This window comes from Pogona vitticeps, chromosome 13, assembly GCF_051106095.1.
Source record: "Pogona vitticeps strain Pit_001003342236 chromosome 13, PviZW2.1, whole genome shotgun sequence".
NCBI classification, from domain to species: domain Eukaryota; kingdom Metazoa; phylum Chordata; class Lepidosauria; order Squamata; family Agamidae; genus Pogona; species Pogona vitticeps.
The window spans coordinates 15,986,399-16,005,885 of record NC_135795.1 but is presented as its reverse complement, the minus strand read 5'-3'; the positions used below and the strand labels follow the sequence as shown (position 1 = coordinate 16,005,885).

At 49.2% G+C, this 19,487-nt stretch overlaps 1 protein-coding gene across 2 annotated transcripts in view; it reads right to left on the bottom strand.

Moving 5' to 3' along the window:
* The window catches only part of RADIL (Rap associating with DIL domain), an 80,632-nt gene that overhangs the window by 36,478 nt on the left and 24,667 nt on the right, over nucleotides 1-19,487 (bottom strand). Inside the window, exons 1-2 of one of the 2 annotated variants that reach the window (XM_078381268.1) lie at nucleotides 4,377-5,057; nucleotides 3,010-3,571 (exon numbers count right to left, since the gene is read on the bottom strand). In XM_078381268.1, the coding sequence (XP_078237394.1) occupies nucleotides 3,010-3,562 (553 nt within the window). In that variant the 5' untranslated portion in view covers nucleotides 3,563-3,571; nucleotides 4,377-5,057. Of the gene's footprint in view, nucleotides 1-3,009; nucleotides 3,572-4,376; nucleotides 5,058-19,487 lie in introns of those variants that run through there. The other variant, XM_072982411.2, reaches the window with a different exon arrangement.

Here is a 19,487-nt window from a genome sequence, read left to right as displayed (position 1 = left end):
GATGTCATCACCAGAGAACACCAGTTTGCCGTCCAGCTGACATCTGTTTCTTGCTTGAATAATTATCCTGCCCCCAGTTATACCAGCCTCGTGTGATGCATGGATGACATTAGATTTAGAACATCTGTCAGTTGCTTCTCTCCCTTCTAGGCCAGAGGGAGAAAAGAGTGGCATATGGGCAAAGGACGTTCAGCCGTCTCAGGAGTCCTTGAACCCTTCAGGACTCCTTCATGTCCTCAAGGCTAGGCTGGGTTGTGGCGCCGTGGTTAAACTGCAGTAATGCAGCCCCGACTCCGCTCACCACCTGACTTCCATCTTGATGGGCTCAAGTAGCTGGCTTGAGGTTGACACAGCCTCGCATTCTTCCGAGGTCAATAAATTGAGGACCCAGCTCGCTTGCCAGGAGGGGGGGGCAATGTGTAGCTTGCAGAATCAAACTGCAAACCAGCTGCAGAGTGCTTTAAGCATTATGGGATGGTAGATAAGCAGCACAATTTGTTTTGCTTTGCTCTAGCTCAAACCGCACAGGATTGTCCTACCGGGGGGGGGGGTGTCACATGTGCCTGACCTTTGATTTTGCAACTGCTGGAACCCCTCAGCATCCCCACCACTATTTAAAAAGAAGTTGCATTTGTAGAAAAATAAATAAATCAGGCGAACCATTCTTTGAGAACCTTTAAACCCTTTCTCTCTCCAACCAGGACACACTGGAAAAGAAACAAACAAATAAAAGGGGGGGCTTTAAAAGCAGCGAATACAGACTTCCAGACACCTCTCGATTTTGCTTTCAAAGTAGAGATGGCCACGAACCAGGAAATTTGTGGGAAATTGCTGGTTCGTTGTTTCTGGTCGGTTCGTTCAAACTGGACAACCCGAACTGACCTGAACCATGAACCACACATTTCCCAGAACTTCCTGGTTCGTTCCCACTCTCTCCACGGCCCGGTTTGTTCAGCAAAAATTCAGAAATTTGTGGCTCGTGGTTTGCGGACCTCGACGAACCACAAACCGTGGCGAACTGCCCTTTTGCTGGTCCATGCCCATTTCTATTTCAAAGCTGAAACGTTGCACTCAGACAGAGCTATCACTAGTCATGTGGACAACTGGGATGATATCTGAGATCATCCCACCATGATCTCCCAGCCACTCCACCATGAGGCATGAGTAGAAGACGTGCATGGAAAATCAGGAGGAGAAGGTAGTGTCCCCCCCCCCCCCCAAGTAAAAGGAACTTTCAGCAAACAATCATTTTTTAAAAGAAGAAAGTGAATCGGACTGGAAGCTGTCGCTCTTCCTTACCCTAACACTCCCCGGCAGATCCAGCTCCGGTGCCCTCTAAGTTTGGGACCCTGGGGCACAGCCCGGGTTGCCCCATCTGGGTCCTGCTCCGGGACCCACCAAACCCAACCATTTCTGGTGTACTTGCTCCGGGGAGCCCTCCAGCGTACTTCCTGGCTCCATCACTCCCGGAATGGGGTTTGAATTGGGTGGGTTTGTTATCTCCACAGAACGTGACTCCTTCCTGAAGCTGAGCCCAAGAGTCGGAGGTCTGGAAATGTGTTTATTCCTACGCGACAAAGACTCTCCCTGCAACCTCTCAGCAAATACCTGCAGCATTCAAGCCTCTGGGTCACCCATTATCCTAATCAGCTGATTAGCGGTTTCTGCTCCTCCAGCCCCCACCCTCCCACCCACCTGCTCGCAGAGGCGGGAGAGAGGATGAGGCAAAATCGCTCCGTCTTCGAAGGACCAACCCGCTGCCTAAGGCGGCCAGAAGAAACCCCCTTTCCCTTTGCTTCTGAAAGACTTTTTCTTCCTTACGGATGCTCTGTTTTCCCACGGTTCCTCTGAGACACCGGCTACAAAATTGGAACTCAGAGCCGCGCATGATCGAATTCCACCATTCACAGTCCAGGTGTGCACGCGCCCTGCTCGCTTTCCATTGGGGTCTTCGGAGAGCTCAGTGGTTTAGGTCTCTTGTCAGAGAGGCAGAGGTTGGGAGTTCGAATTCCCTCACTGAGCCTGCTTGACAAGGGACGGACTCTGTGACCCAGAGGGGTCCCTTCCCGCTCTGCCGTTCTAAAATGAACATTATTATTTAGAGCAACCCCATTTTACTCCCCAAACAATGGCTGCTTCTAGGCCCATCAATGAGTCAAACCAGAGATTTACCTAACACCACTTCTCTCATGGAAGGCCAGCTCCGTCCGACCTCCCCTGGGACGTGGAACGTGAAAGAAATGTTTTTGATTTCTGTACAAGGTGACAGTGTCAGCCCGGCCCACGTTTCCGCTGTGGCCGAGAGAATCCTCAAACGGCCGAAAGAGAATTTGGCTCCAATGGGGCTGAACGACAGCTGGCTGGTAAAAGAAATCAAAACAGGCGGGAGCCGGGTTTATTCAGATTCGTTTCCTGAAAATCTGTTGTGAGCCTTCGTGGCCTCTAGGGCAGCGGGGGGAAAAAGGGGCGTCCAGGCTTCTAGTTTGGGGCTGTGTGTGGATGAACAGGTGATGTTTTTAATGCCGGACAGGGAAAGGAGCCAAGTTTTCTCAGGAACCTGTTTGTTCCCCATCATCGAAGTTCTGGGCGATTGCCATGCGAGGAAAAAGGACTGAAATGCGAGAATTTGCCAACTTCTAATAAAGAGAGTCCTAAGTCAGGCAACGTGACCGGGGCTTTGACACAGAGTGCTGAAATTTGAATAATAATAATCATGTGCTGTCAAGTCAAATTTGATTTATGGCAACTCTTTACTCCAGGTAAAGAGTATACAGAAGTGGTTTCCCCTTCCCTTCCTCTGGGGGGCATCCCTGGGAATGTGCAGCTTGCCCAAGGCCACCCGGGCTGGCTCCACTTTGCGGGAGGCCCAGCGGAGATTCAAACTCCCAACCTGTGGCTCTGCAGAGCCATAAACCACTGAGCAAACCGGCCGGCTGGACAATAATTGTGAGGCGTCAACACACAATTAAAACCCCAAAAACATGAACCACACGTTCTCTGGTTCCTCACCTGCGGTCACGGTGTCTTTGTCCCTGGCGGCCAGCTCTTCCACTTCGGATCGCCTCCGGAGCTCAAACCTCCGGGAAAACCCTTCCCTCGGCTTCCACAAATCCTGGATCAGGAGGGGCTTCTCGTTGTCCCGCAGCACCCTCAGCCCTTCCATCTGCCACTGCTTCTCCACTCCGGAAAACGTCCCGATGACATCGCAGAGGACGTAACGGTCAGCCTCCACTTTGCTGAGTCCATAGCGCTCCAGCGCTTCCTTCGCCAGCTCTTGGGCGCTGGAACTGGCCGTGGCCAGGACGCTCTTATAATGGGCTCCCACGCAGATGTGGCATCCGAAGACCTTCAGCACCCCCGGGGCCGACCGCTGCGTGGACAGCTCCGAAGGGTCATCCTTGCCTTCTCCCGGGTAGCCGGCCACCGAACTGCGGTCCTTATAGCTCAAGGTCCGGTACAGGACTTGGGAGAAGATACGGCTTTGCCGCTTAAACTTGTTCTTCGATGGCGGTGACATCGTGGAGGAGGGTGATCTGTAGAACATAGCGCTGGAGGCCATCATGGGTCCTGGCTGAGAAGGAAGGGGGGAAAAGTTAGCATTTTTTAAAATAGAGCCAGAAGAGAAATAAACAGCCTAATACTGTAGAGAGCATATGGTCACAATCATTTAAAAAGGCAGTGCGGGGGTTAATGAAGGAGGCAGAAACGCAGGCGGCTTCAAGATCCCAAACTAGCCAAGGTCTCTTACACACATGTCGCTAAGCTTGTGTGTGTTTCCACTTTCTTGAGCGGCAGAAAGTTTCCGTCGTAAGAGAGTACACTGGAATTTGGAGACCTCCCAGTTTGTTTACAGCAGGGCGAGGCATTGATTCGTTTGAAAGACGATGCTGGAGGAGGGCTTTCTGGGTACCCGGGATTGCCAGGAAGACGGACACGTGGGCCCTAGGTCAAATCAGCTTTCTCTGGAGGCCAAAATACGGACAGCGAGGCTGGCCTACTTTGGGCTCATCACGAGAAGGCAGGATTCTCTGGAAAAGACAATCAGGCTAGAAAAGGTGGAAGGCAGCAGGAAAAGAGAGAGGCGAAAGACAAGATGGGCCGACTCCCTAAAGGAGGCCACAGGCCGGAGTCTACAAGAGGGCCTTTGAGGATGGGACATTTTGCAGGCCAGTCATTCATAGGGTCTCCATAAGTTGGAGACCGTTGGCAGAACATAAGAGCAACAACAACAGGCAACCCAGGCTAACAAGGATCGCTCCTCCCATGAGCTCTAATCCAACACAGGGATGATGACAGATGATGGGAGTTGCAGTCTAACATGCGGAAGGCCAAACGTTGGCCTAAGCTTCAGCAGAGTGCTTGTTGGCTGCACCTACCGTATTGATTTTTGAAAAAGGTACATTTCTAATAAATTTGCCTTTGCCTCGTACTGGGAAGCTTCACATCTTATCTCCTGATTGGAACAGAAGCCGGATGGTCCAGCCGAAGGATCTGCAACGTTGATGAGCACATCCTATTGATGTCCTAAGCTTAGAGGTACCCTCAGCGGTGAGGATCTGTGGTTCGGATCCAGGCATGGAGTTCCTGCGTTGATACCAATCACACCCATGCTGTGTCTTCACAGGCGATAATGGCCAATTCATCGCCTGGTGATTGATCGTCTGGCAATCAGGCTCTTGATATTTCGTTAGGAAGGACCCAGTTTGCTTCTGGGGTCAAACTCAAAGGCTTCACCTGGCGGAATTCATGCAAAAGGAAGTAATTCTATTATTTCATCCCTTTAACGTCGTTCTCAGTCATGCAAGGAAGCAAGGGAACTTCTCCGACCCCTTCCTCCTTTTAAAAAGAGAAGATTCTTCCTCCTGTACAAAAGAAATCATGTCAGTCCTACAGCCTCCAGGAGGTTCCAAAAACGCATCTCTCACGAACGCGACAGACACCCTCTCCCCAGACACGACAGGGGAGGTTAATGAAATTCGTCGCGTGTCAGCCGTCGGCCGGTGCGGGCTGCTTGCATACGACTCTTGTCTTGCTCGAAGCCGCAGCTCCTCGGCGACAAACAATTACACCCAAATCCCAGTTTCTATTTTTACAAAAAGAGAAGACGCCCATTTCTCTCCCTTGTGGTTGCCAAGGCGAATGCAAAATGAGAATTCTGAAGCCTTCAAACAGAAAGGAAATACAAAAACGCAAAGAAAAGTGTTTTGTGTGTGCAGGGTGTTTGGGCATTTATGTGTATGTGTGTGAGAGAGAGAGTAACAATTTTTCTATTTGTCCTCTAACATAGAGAACAATGCACACATTTTACAAGCTTGCAGTCATTCTCCCTCTCTCTTCCTCTCTCAATGTCAACCCCTCTCCTCTGCCCAGCATGTATTTAGAAGAGGTGCTCCCTCGAGTAAAAGAGGTCTGTTTGTCATAGCTTGTGATAGTCCTCACCTCTGTGTTTTGCATCCAGTGGGCTTTGTGTTCTGATTGGCCACTGAAATGGAAGATAACAATGGGTTTAAGTTGCATTTCTGATTGTTGACTGGGCACCTCTGAGGAAATCCCACTGTAGGAAAGAAAACAAATTAGGGAACACAAATGTCCCTCGATGCTTACTTTGACCATGAATTCTGCATGTGAGTGTCAGAGGTTTCTGAAATTACTTTTCAGACAACTGCCAGTAGATGTTCCCCTTGCTGGCTGGAGAATTCTGGGTATTGTAGTCCAAAAAAGGAACATTCCCCCCCCCCAAGCTCCGGTACAAAAATATATGTTTGTAGCATTTCATCTTCATTCACACCAATCAACTTGCTGGCACCTTCTCCTCCTTATGCACGCCGAAACAAGACTGAGCAAACAAATACAAATGCCCTTAAAATCACCCGATTTGCAAAACGCTGCAACGGCCATCATAAAATCTCCGGAGGCTCTTCCTCAAAGCCCATAACACCACAGTCCAAAATCCTGAACAAACAGCACTTCCTTGAGTCTTTCTTTGAATGACAGGACGGTGTGGGCAGGCTGCAGAAAAACCCAGGCAGTGTGATAGTGAGACCACTGGACTGGGACTTTAGGAGGTGCAGGTGCTCTTCCCCAAGGGGCCACGAAACTCACTGGGTGGTCTTGGACCTTGGACCCCGCTCCTCCTGGCCTACCTCACAGGGCTGTTGTGGGAAAGAAGCAGGAAAGAAGAGAGCCACGGAGGCGTCTCATAGCGAGAAGGTTGGATCAAATGCAACCAATGAATTAAAAAACAGGGTGCCACCACCAAGTGAGCCCTGCACTGTGTTGCCATCATCCTGGCCACTGCTAGAGGCTGACAACAAGCCAGGCACCCCTTTTCAGTCATCAAGCAGAGGCTGACTGGCCACTGGGGGGGTTGATCCTCTCTCAGGGATTTACACCACAGTCCTTTAGGGTGTTGAACGCCTTTCGGCCGATTTCAGCTCGGTAGCTCACAGGCTGCCAGTTTCATAAAACTTGGGATAAATAGATCTTTTCTACTCCACCAGCTGCAGGACCCCAGAATCCTGAACTAGCTACAACCTCTCCCACCTGTCTTCAAGGGATGTTATTTCCAGTGGGTTCTTTGCAGATCTGCTTCTTAGCCTTCCTCCAGAGCTTCAAAAACTTACTTTTGAGGGGTAAGCTCCAGAATCCGAGAGCAGTCCCCCCAAAAATGGAACTTTTCTAATCCCAGCATATTTCCTTGGCTAGCCCCGAGACCCTAATTTGCTGAGTGACTTCAGAAGAGCGAGCGCCATGCGCCAGACACCTTTGGCACCGAAATGCGGGGACACGTCGTGCGCAACAGTTTCATTGCCAAGGACAACGGGATGGGGACCGGCAGCTCTGGACAGTTTTATGAATCAACGTACAGTATGCAATCCATCTGGGACCAGCATGAGATTATTTTCCTACGTTAGGAACGTATTGCCCAGCCAAGCAGAATATTGCCTGAACAACGGCCAAAGGAACAGCCACTCTCAGCCTTTAATGGTGGCTTCTCTTTTTTTGCTTCCACTTCATATTGACAAATAAATTTCATGACGTTCATCTCCAGCACCTAACCAAGAAGAATCACAGCACTGTTAACGGCCAGGGTGAAAAACACACACACACACACACACACACACACACACACACAGAGGAGAAAGAGGGAGGGAGAACCAAGGCCTGATCTGCAGTCTAACAAACGAAAGATAAAAACAAGACACTTTGGGGAGGAAGAGAAAAGATAATGTCAATCATGTCTATCACAACCCCAATATTATTGTCTCTGCATTGTACATGGGAGGGATGACAGCTGAAAAAGTAGGATTTACTCAGGGACAATTAAATCTGAATTAAATGTGTATCTATCATTTCCCGGCAGGCACCAGGATGCATTTTCGATCCTCGTCCATAAAAATGTCATCTCCCTCCCCCTCGTTCTGAGTTGCTGGATTACCTAGTTACCCAGGTTTTTATCCAGATTTTGGGCCCATCTATCTTGGGCTGCCCATCTGCTCCTTTGAATTTCACAATTCCCTAATCAGCTGGCCATTTCAGACCCTCCTCTATTTCCTGCCTGCTCCCTCCTCTGTGATGTCACAAGGCTCCGCCCCCGTCGGTCTCAGGTATGGGTCCTGAAATCTCAGCGATGGGGATGCTCCCAACCTGGCAGAAACATGCAGCCAATTCTTAGCTATTGATTTCTTATTCTTTAGACGTTTGCTGTTAGAGAGGGATGAGAAGAGTGGGGTCTTCTGCCTCGGGTTCCAGAACCCCTCAAGTGTCCTTGGGGACTAGGTAGCATGTCTTTGTGCCGAAGGGGGGGCATCATTAGCAGCCGGAGTCTGGAGCCGGCCCTACCGTTGGGGCCAAAGGATTTCTGGATCAGGCCATCACACTTCAGAGTCACCCTTTCCTGCTGCAGGAAGGGCTCCTCGTTTCCTGCGTCACGGCACAGGGGACCTCCTTCGGCTTTAATGCTATTAGCAGAGCTTTCCTGACGCTGGAAAAGCTCCAGAAGCCAGCTCCCTGAAGAGCCAGGCCGGCTAAAAAGGCAAGGTCACCTTCTAACCTAGAAAGAGAAACCTGAATGCTTTCTATTCTGAGCGCTAGACGAGGAGAAGACTTCGCTGGCCCCCATCCCAGCAGGGGTAGTGCAGTCTCTTCGCGGCGTTGATCTCTTTCTCCCTCGCCCTCTTACATCTTTGCTCGTGCTGACTCTCCAGCATGTTCAAAGCCCTTATTATTATTATTATTATTATTATTATTATTATTATTATTATTATTATTATTATTATTATTATTATTATTATTATTATTATTATTATTATTGAAGATATCGTGTAGCCGAAGGCATCTTCAGTCCAACCCCTAAATGAAAGGGTAAAGGAACTGTTGGATAGTGCAGTGGCTTAGGTCTCTGGCTGTAGAGCCAAAAGTTGGGAGTTCGATTCCCCACTGAGTCTTCCTATCCAGAGGCTGGACTTAATGATCCCTCGGGTCCCTTCCCGGCTCGGCAGTTCTAAGAGGATTTGATTTGACCCTAAAGAGGCAGGTCAGGGACCTTAACATGGTTCACCCATCCTCTGCAAATTTAGTAAGCACCTACGCCCTTGGAGCATCATCTTTCCTGCATTTTAATTCTTTTTCAAATCATCACTCTTTGCTGCATTTGAATTCTCTTTAAATCATGGATCCCTGCCTTGAGCAGGGGGTTAGGCTTGATGTCCTTACAGGCCCCTTCCCATTCTATTATTCTATGATGCTCTAAAAATCCTTTCTATCTGTGGTCATAATCAAGCCACAAAATTGGCCATCAAAAGCTGGAAGGCGTGTGCAACAAGGGCATACAGAGTCATAAACGGGGGGGCCACTGGGGAAGGTTGCATTTGACCGTGGACCCGGGCTCATTTCTGAGCCGTCCATCTCGTTTTAAAGAAAAACCTCTTTCTTCCTTGCTTGCTTGCTGAAAAGCCACGAAACTTTCAGTGTCTTCATTTCAGAGGAAAGCTAAACAAGATGTGGGGGAAGAAGAGGGAGGGAGGAGGGGCTGCAAAATCCTCAATGTGGAAGAGATTATAACTCCAAAATGGCAACGGAAACGAGAAAAAAGGAAAATGAACAGAACTGGGGATATAAAGCAAAGTGTGGCTTCAGGCCACACGGCTCATACGACCTGCTTTCTCCCTATACACGGTTGAGCATTTCAACCGGAGCGAGACCTAACGCAGGAGAATGGGCACCGCCTATTCCGCCTCTCCCCGCAATCCAGTCCCGTAGGCGGGCTGCATCTCGCAAATTATGGAACAGAAAGGCCTCCGCTGTAAAAGGCCACCACAATTAGCTTCCTGCAGGCTGTTGCAATTTCCAGCCTCGGGTGGTACAAAATGGAAAGTTGAGTGAGCGGAGAACGCAAGCAATTTTCTGCCGGTTTTGCGATGAGAGCACTGATGGAAAAATTTCCCGAGCCCGTTTCAGGGGATTGCTCCTCATCTCACCGTAATTCACAAGTGCGAGGTGCCCTCGGATGCATTAAAAGAGAAGTTAATTTGGCAACGAGGACATCAAAGGAGCAATTATCGATAGCCCGTGTAGGTTCCTGCTCCTCCGAAAATTTGAATTAGGCCAGTTTTAATTAGGAAGACGAGGTTTAATTTACACATCAATCAACTAAGGCTTCAGTTGACTAATCTGGAGGAAGCTGAGGATAACGGGTATTTGCAGATTTTAAAGCAGAGCTTGTTGGAGTTTTTAGAACCTCGCAGGCTGCCTTTAGTAGGTTTTGCTGGGCGGGGCCTCTCTGGGCCCGGGTGGCTGTCAATCTATACAGCACTAACCAATCGTTCCTTCTCTGCCACTGAATTCAAACAGAGCACCACCTCTCTACTCAGCTCTCTTTCCCTCTCTTTAGTCTGCTGAAGCCTGTTGCTGAAAGCAGTCATGTTTATCAGTTAGCTGTTGACCTGTAAGTCATGAAACATTTTTGTTCTTTCTCCTACGGTTCTCGTACTCTGTATAAGTCTCAATGACAAAGAAAAATTGAGAAAGGAACTTGGATGAGTTGCCCAGGCCCTAGGCGGAAGAAACTGAGCCGGTGACCTTTCTGGTAGCAGGGAGACAAAATGATGGGAAAGCCAGCATGCTTCTGTACTGCAAACTGGCCTTCTATAAAAAGCGGAAGAGCCAGTCCAGGAGGAATACAGTCAGTTGGTAATTCTGAGCCATCCTTGCTGGCCAAAGTTACACCCAGGCCGATGTACCCAATAAAACGGAGTGGAAAAATGCAGTCGCCCGCGTTGCTTGAAAGCCAGCTTGCACCTGGCACCTGGCAATTTGAAAATATTCCATTTTTTTCCATACAGTGCTGACTCCTTTACAGTTAGCTTCCAAAAAAAAAATGTGCCAGTGTGGAGGAATTTTAAGTGCTTTTCCATCCCAGGCATAAACAGCAAAGCAGTAATTTATTCTCTCGGAAGAGACGCACAAAAACAAACAGAATCACGCTTGGTGTTTACAATTCCAGCGCTTCCCAAAACACAACCGTCTCTACAGGCTGCCTAATGGCGGTTTTATTATAGCAATAATGTCTTGGTCGCAATTAAACGATCACTCGGAGCAGAGAAAATGAATATTCCCACAGCAACCAAACACCCAACATGTCCCCCGGATGTACCCAAGCGGCGCCACTGTGCTAGGAGGGCCAAGGCTGTGACAAGGGAGCAGGCGGCCACGGGCCAACGGGCCAAAAAGGGCAAAACACAATATGGGGGGGGAATAAAAGTACTCACCCCCCCATGCCCAATGGGCCCCCTGCCTGCGTTTCTCTGGGCCCACCACATTGACGTCCAGAAAGGACCAGCCAAAACCATCCTCGCCGTGGTGGTGTTCTTTCCCAAGTCCCCACAGTGGTGGAGGATGTGTCTCCAACAGGCAGAAACCCAACTGGCGAAGCACAGCCCCGAGGAGGGGTAAATCTTCACCTGTGGCATGTCCGCCCACTTGCAACACCAAAGCCCCGACAGATGCTTTTTTCATTTTAGAAGCACCACAGATGGTGAGGGTTATTTCAACCTTACCTCCCATTCACCCTCGGCAGTTGCTTCACGCTAGACTTTGAGAGAGGCTGGCCGTTGTTGTTTTTTTCCCTCAGGGTCGCTTTTGCTGTGTTTAAAGCACGCCACCTCCAGCCCACAGCTGCCCGGTCCGGCCTTCGCCAGCCTTACACGCCCCCGCGAACAGCGGGAAGGTGCCTATAAGCCCTACTACGGCAACCCTCGGCGCAGGCTCACCCATGGCATCTGGGCCTGCTTTGGTCACTCATGGCAACCAGGCAAGCCTCCACTTTCTTTCCGAGGGCATGGAAAACAAACACCGCCGGCAGGCTTGCCTCAGCTCCAGTGTCGCGTCTTGCAGACACAGGAAAACAAGCCCACTTTCTACTGGTGTTTTCCCTATTACACCGGGAGGGGTTTTTCTCCACGTATTTTTGTCTCGTTCCCTGGTTTCCACCACCGGCTGTGCACGGATGCCCTCCTCTCTCGGAGTGACGATATTCGCCTTTTCCTGCACTCCGTCTCCAAACCCATCCTTCTGACAACGTCGTAACGCCCATGGAGGCTGGGACTGTCGTTCGCCGTCACTTCGTCTCCTAGGGTGGCCATTCTTATAGCGTCTCAGAGCTGTCCTTCAGCCACCCCGCTGAAGTTGCCCAGCACAAGTGAGGGAGAGAGAGACACACCCATGAGTGCCTCCCAGCCCACCTATTGCGCTTTCCAGAGTGTGTTTTGTATTTATGGGCTCTCTCTGTGTGTGGATCACCAGTTAAGGGGCAGCGCGTGAGACCACAACAGGAGACCTGGGTTCGAATCCCTGCTCAGACAGGGAAGCTCACTGGGGGAATGAAAGCGGCAAACCACCCCTGTGATCATCCTATATACCTTGAAAATCTAACAAAAGTCGCCCTAAACTGCAAACAACCTGGGGGACACATAGTAACAAAGCTGGGTTGTAAAACAGGATGTTTTCCTGCTGATCTTTTCACAAACACACAAAGCCTCTGGGTGAGTGGGTCTATTTTTTTCCCCTCAGCTCCCTAGGACATCAAAAGCTCACGGGGACCAGAAATATAAAATGTAAAATTTGTAGAGATTCACACCGTTTCCTAAGGACCACCAAATACTTTTGTTTGCAGTGGTGAAGAACAACGCCCTCCCTTCGGTGTAGAGAAGCCGACAGAGCTAGCAGGTGAAACCAGCACCGATGGTCAGCCATGGAGCAGCAGGCAAGCTTGGGGGCCCCGGCAGGTGAGTGGGGTCTCCTCTGTGGCCGAGAAGCGATGCGGAACCGCCAGCCGCCGCCAGCCGTGTCTCTCACCCGGAACCCCCCACCAGAAGCAGACAGCTCTCTCTGCCAAACGGGAGGGCCAGCCTCCCTTGGTTTCATACCGATCTTCTAAACCTCAGGATCTTTCCAAAAGCAGTTGCAACCAGACCCTTCGAAGGGAGCCTGGGTGTTAAACTCAGGACTCTCAGCACAAAAAACCATCTACCCAATTAGGGAGCTAAAATCCTTCGCCAGAGGAGGATGATGCGTTGTCTGCACAGTAACACACCCGTTGCTGTTTACACAGCCATCCACAAGGTGAAACCGGGCAAGGCCAGAGCAAAGTGGCAACGAAATGGCCAGTGGTTTAGTGGAGCCCAAGGCTGCAGTGTTGACACTCTACAACATAGTATTTGGGAAGGGGGGGTTACGACATCATTCCCAGGCCCCTCTGCTCCCTCAGAACTCAGCGGCAAGTAGCAGAACCAGCATCACTGCAAATACTGCATCCCCGTTGTGAGGCAAATTATATGGGGACAGCATACACCATCAAAAGCCATTAGCTTTACAAAAGACCCGTCCTTCGGTCGCCAAGATGGGTCAATCCAGCAGCGTGTGCTTTTGGATTGTGCATAATGGCAGGATGGCTACTCAGGCTGACACCAGGATTTGGGAAATTCCAGCATCTCACTAGGGCGCAAAATATATGGGGACAGCATACACCATTAAAAGCCATTAACTTTACAAAAGACCCGTCCTTCGAACGTCAACATGGGCCAATCCAGCAGCGTGTGCTTTTGGATTCTGCAAAATGGCAGGATGGCTACTCAGGCTGACAACAGGATTTGGGAAATTCTACCATCTCACTAGGATGCAAAGTATATGGGGACAGCACACACAATTAAAAGCCATTAGCTTTACAAAAGACCCGTCCTTCGGTCGCCAAGATGAGCCAATTCAGCAGCGTGTGCTTTTGGATTCTGCACAATGGCAGGATGGCTACTCAGGCTGACACCAGGATTTGGGAAATTCCAGCATCTCACTAGGGCGCAAAATATATGGGGACAGCATACACCATTAAAAGCCATTAACTTTACAAAAGACCCGTCCTTCGAACGTCAACATGGGCCAATCCAGCAGCGTGTGCTTTTGGATTCTGCAAAATGGCAGGATGGCTACTCAGGCTGACAACAGGATTTGGGAAATTCTACCATCTCACTAGGATGCAAAGTATATGGGGACAGCACACACAATTAAAAGCCATTAGCTTTACAAAAGACCCGTCCTTCGGTCGCCAAGATGGGCCAATCCAGCAGCGTGTGCTTTTGGATTCTGCACAATGGCAGGATGGCTACTCAGGCTGACTCCGGGATTTCGAAATTCTACCATCTCACTAGGGCGCAAATTATATAGGGACAGCATATACCATTAAAAGCCATTAGCTTTACAAAAGACCCGTCCTTCGGTCGCCAAGATGGGCCAATCCAGCAGCGTGTGCTTTTGGATTCTGCATAATGGCAGGATGGCTACTCAGGCTGACTCCGGCATTTGGAAATTCTACCATCTCACTAGGGCGCAAATTATATGGGGACAGCATATACCATTAAAAGCCATTAGCTTTACAAAAGACCCGTCCTTCGGTCGCCAAGATGGGCCAATCCACCAGCGTGTGCTTTTGGATTCTGCATAATGGCTACTCAGGCTGACTCCGGGATTTGGAAATTCTGCCATCTCACAAGGGCGCAAATTATATGGGGACAGCATGCACCATTAAAAGCCATTAGCTTTATAAAAGACCCGTCCTTCGGTCGCCAAGATGGGCCAATCCAGCAGCGTGTTCTTTTGCATACTGCATAATGGCAGGATGGCTACTCAGGCTGACTCCGGGATTTGGAAATTCTACCATCTCACTAGGGCAAAAATTATATGGGGACAGCATATACCATTAAAAGCCATTAGCTTTATAAAAGACCCGTCCTTCGGTCGCCAAGATGGGCCAATCCAGCAGCGTGTGCTTTTGGATTCTGCATAATGGCAGGATGGCTACTCAGGCTGCCTCCGGGATTTGGAAATTCTACCATCTCACTAGGACGCAAATTATATGGGGACAGCATATACCATTAAAAGCCATTAGGTTTACAAAAGAACCGTCCTTCCGTCACCAAGATGGGCCAATCCAGCAGCGTGTGCTTTTGGATTCTGCATAATGGCAGGATGGCTACTCAGGCTGCCTCCGGGATTTGGAAATTCTACCATCTCACTAGGGCAAAAATTATATGGGGACAGCATACACCATTAAAAGCCATTAGCTTTACAAAAGACCCGTCCTTCGGTCGCCAAGATGGGCCAATCCAGCAGCGTTTGCTTTTGGATACTGCATAATGGCAGGATGGCTACTCAGGCTGCCTCCGGGATTTGGAAATTCTACCATCTCACTAGGGCGCAAAGTATATGGGGACAGCATATACCATTAAAAGCCATTAGGTTTACAAAAGACCCGTCCTTCGGTCGCCAAGATGGGCCAATCCAGCAGCGTGTGCTTTTGGATACTGCACAATGGCAGGATGGCTAGTCAGGCTGACAACAAGAATTGGGAAATTCTACCATCTCACTAGGGCGCAAATTATATGGGGACAGCATACACCATTAAAAGCCATTAGCTTTACAAAAGACCCGTCCTTCGGTCGCCAAGATGGGCCAATCCAGCAGCGTGTGCTTTTGGATACTGCACAATGGCAGGATGGCTACTCAGGCTGCCTCCGGGATTTGGAAATTCTACCATCTCACTAGGGCGCAAATTATATGGGGACAGCATATACCATTAAAAGCCATTAGGTTTACAAAAGACCCGTCCTTCGGTCACCAAGATGGGCCAATCCAGCAGCGTGTGCTTTTGCATACTGCACAATGGCAGGATGGCTACTCAGGCTGCCTCCGGGATTTGGAAATTCTACCATCTCACTAGGGCGCAAATTATATGGGGACAGCATATACCATTAAAAGCCATTAGCTTTACAAAAGACCCGTCCTTCGGTCGCCAAGATGGGCCAATCCAGCACCGTGTGCTTTTGGATACTGCACAATGGCAGGATGGCTACTCAGGCTGACAACAAGAATTGGGAAATTCTACCATCTCACTAGGGCACAAATTATATGGGAACAGCATACACCATTAAAAGCCATTAGCTTTACAAAAGACCCGTCCTTCGGTCGCCAAATGGGCCAATCCAGCAGCGTCTGCTTTTGGATTCTGCACAATGGCAGGATGGCTACTCAGGCTGACACCAGGATTTGGGAAATTCCAGCATCTGACTAGGGCGCAAAATATATGGGGACAGCATGCACCATTAAAAGCCATTAGGTTTACAAAAGATCCGTCCTTCGGTCACCAAGATGGGCCAATCCAGCAGCGTGTGCTTTTGCATACTGCATAATGGCAGGATGGCTACTCAGGCTGACTCCGGGATTTGGAAATTCTACCATCTCACTAGGGCGCAAATTATATGGGGACAGCATGCACCATTAAAAGCCATTAGCTTTATAAAAGACCCTTCCTTCGGTCGCCAAGATCGGCCAATCCAGCAGCGTGTGCTTTTGCATACTGCATAATGGCAGGATGGCTACTCAGGCTGACTCTGGGATTTCAAAATTCTACCATCTCACTAGGGCGCAAATTATATGGGGACAGCATATACCATTAAAAGCCATTAGCTTTACAAAAGACCCGTCCTTCGGTCGCCAAGATGGGCCAATCCAGCAGCGTGTGCTTTTGGATACTGCATAATGGCAGGATGGCTACTCAGGCTGACTCCGGCATTTGGAAATTCTACCATCTCACTAGGGCGCAAATTATATGGGGACAGCATACACCATTAAAAGCCATTAGGTTTACAAAAGATCCGTCCTTCGGTCACCAAGATGGGCCAATCCAGCAGCGTGTGCTTTTGCATACTGCATAATGGCAGGATGGCTACTCAGGCTGACTCCGGGATTTGGAAATTCTACCATCTCACTAGGGCGCAAATTATATGGGGACAGCATGCACCATTAAAAGCCATTAGCTTTATAAAAGACCCTTCCTTCGGTCGCCAAGATCGGCCAATCCAGCAGCGTGTGCTTTTGCATACTGCATAATGGCAGGATGGCTACTCAGGCTGACTCTGGGATTTCAAAATTCTACCATCTCACTAGGGCGCAAATTATATGGGGACAGCATATACCATTAAAAGCCATTAGCTTTACAAAAGACCCGTCCTTCGGTCGCCAAGATGGGCCAATCCAGCAGCGTGTGCTTTTGGATACTGCATAATGGCAGGATGGCTACTCAGGCTGACTCCGGGATTTGGAAATTCTACCATCTCACTAGGGCGCAAATTATATGGGGACAGCATACACCATTAAAAGCCATTAGGTTTACAAAAGATCCGTCCTTCGGTCACCAAGATGGGCCAATCCAGCAGCGTGTGCTTTTGGATTCTGCATAATGGCAGGATGGCTACTCAGGCTGACTCCGGGATTTGGAAATTCTACCATCTCACTAGGGCGCAAAATATATGGGGACAGCATGCACCATTAAAAGCCATTAGCTTTATAAAAGACCCGTCCTTCGGTCGCCAAGATGGGCCAATCCAGCAGCGTGTGCTTTTGGATTCTGCATAATGGCAGGATGGCTACTCAGGCTGACTCCGGGATTTGGAAATTCTACCATCTCACTAGGGTGCAAATTATATGGGGACAGCATACACCATTAAAAGCCATTAGGTTTACAAAAGATCCGTCCTTCGGTCACCAAGATGGGCCAATCCAGCAGCGTGTGCTTTTGGACACTGCATAATGGCAGGACGGCTGCTCAGGCTGACTCCAGGATTTGGAAATTCTACCATCTCACTAGGGCGCAAATTATATGGGGACAGCATACACCATTAAAAGCCATTAGGTTTACAAAAGATCCGTCCTTCGGTCACCAAGATGGGCCAATCCAGCAGCGTGTGCTTTTGGATTCTGCATAATGGCAGGATGGCTACTTAGGCTGACTCCGGGATTTGGAAATTCTACCATCTCACTAGGGCGCAAATTATATGGGGACAGCATATACCATTAAAAGCCATTAGCTTTACAAAAGACCCGTCCTTCGGTCGCCAAGATGGGCCAATCCAGCACCGTGTGCTTTTGGATACTGCACAATGGCAGGATGGCTACTCAGGCTGACAACAAGAATTGGGAAATTCTACCATCTCACTAGGGCACAAATTATATGGGAACAGCATACACCATTAAAAGCCATTAGCTTTACAAAAGACCCGTCCTTCGGTCGCCAAATGGGCCAATCCAGCAGCGTGTGCTTTTGGATTCTGCACAATGGCAGGATGGCTACTCAGGCTGACACCAGGATTTGGGAAATTCCAGCATCTGACTAGGGCGCAAAATATATGGGGACAGCATATACCATTAAAAGCCATTAGGTTTACAAAAGATCCGTCCTTCGGTCACCAAGATGGGCCAATCCAGCAGCGTGTGCTTTTGCATACTGCATAATGGCAGGATGGCTACTCAGGCTGACTCCGGGATTTGGAAATTCTACCATCTCACTAGGGCGCAAATTATATGGGGACAGCATGCACCATTAAAAGCCATTAGCTTTATAAAAGACCCTTCCTTCGGTCGCCAAGATCGGCCAATCCAGCAGCGTGTGCTTTTGCATACTGCATAATGGCAGGATGGCTACTCAGGCTGACTCTGGGATTTCAAAATTCTACCATCTCACTAGGGCGCAAATTATATGGGGACAGCATATACCATTAAAAGCCATTAGCTTTACAAAAGATCCGTCCTTCGGTCGCCAAGATGGGCCAATCCAGCAGCGTGTGCTTTTGGATACTGCATAATGGCAGGATGGCTACTCAGGCTGACTCCGGGATTTGGAAATTCTACCATCTCACTAGGGCGCAAATTATATGGGGACAGCATACACCATTAAAAGCCATTAGGTTTACAAAAGATCCGTCCTTCGGTCACCAAGATGGGCCAATCCAGCAGCGTGTGCTTTTGGATTCTGCATAATGGCAGGATGGCTACTCAGGCTGACTCCGGGATTTGGAAATTCTACCATCTCACTAGGGCGCAAAATATATGGGGACAGCATGCACCATTAAAAGCCATTAGCTTTATAAAAGACCCGTCCTTCGGTCGCCAAGATGGGCCAATCCAGCAGCGTGTGCTTTTGGATTCTGCATAATGGCAGGATGGCTACTCAGGCTGACTCCGGGATTTGGAAATTCTACCATCTCACTAGGGTGCAAATTATATGGGGACAGCATACACCATTAAAAGCCATTAGGTTTACAAAAGATCCGTCCTTCGGTCACCAAGATGGGCCAATCCAGCAGCGTGTGCTTTTGGACACTGCATAATGGCAGGACGGCTGCTCAGGCTGACTCCGGGATTTGGAAATTCTACCATCTCACTAGGGCGCAAATTATATGGGGACAGCATACACCATTAAAAGCCATTAGGTTTACAAAAGATCCGTCCTTCGGTCACGAAGATGGGCCAATCCAGCAGCGTGTGCTTTTGGATTCTGCATAATGGCAGGATGGCTACTCAGGCTGACTCCGGGATTTGGGAAATTCCAGCATCTGACTAGGGCGCAAAATATATGGGGACAGCATGCACCATTAAAAGCCATTAGCTTTATAAAAGACCCGTCCTTCGGTCGCCAAATGGGCCAATCCAGCAGCGTGTGGTTTTGGATTCTGCACAATGGCAGGATGGCTACTCAGGCTGACACCAGGATTTGGGAAATTCCAGCATCTGACTAGGGCGCAAAATATATGGGGACAGCATGCACCATTAAAAGCCATTAGCTTTATAAAAGACCCGTCCTTCGGTCGCCAAATGGGCCAATCCAGCAGCGTGTGGTTTTGGATTCTGCACAATGGCAGGATGGCTACTCAGGCTGACACCAGGATTTGGGAAATTCCAGCATCTGACTAGGGCGCAAAATATATGGGGACAGCATGCACCATTAAAAGCCATTAGCTTTATAAAAGACCCATCCTTCGGTCGCCAAGATGGGCCAATCCAGCAGCGTGTGCTTTTGGATTCTGCATAATGACAGGATGGCTACTCAGGCTGACTCCGGGATTTGGAAATTCTACCATCTCACTAGGGCGCAAATTATATGG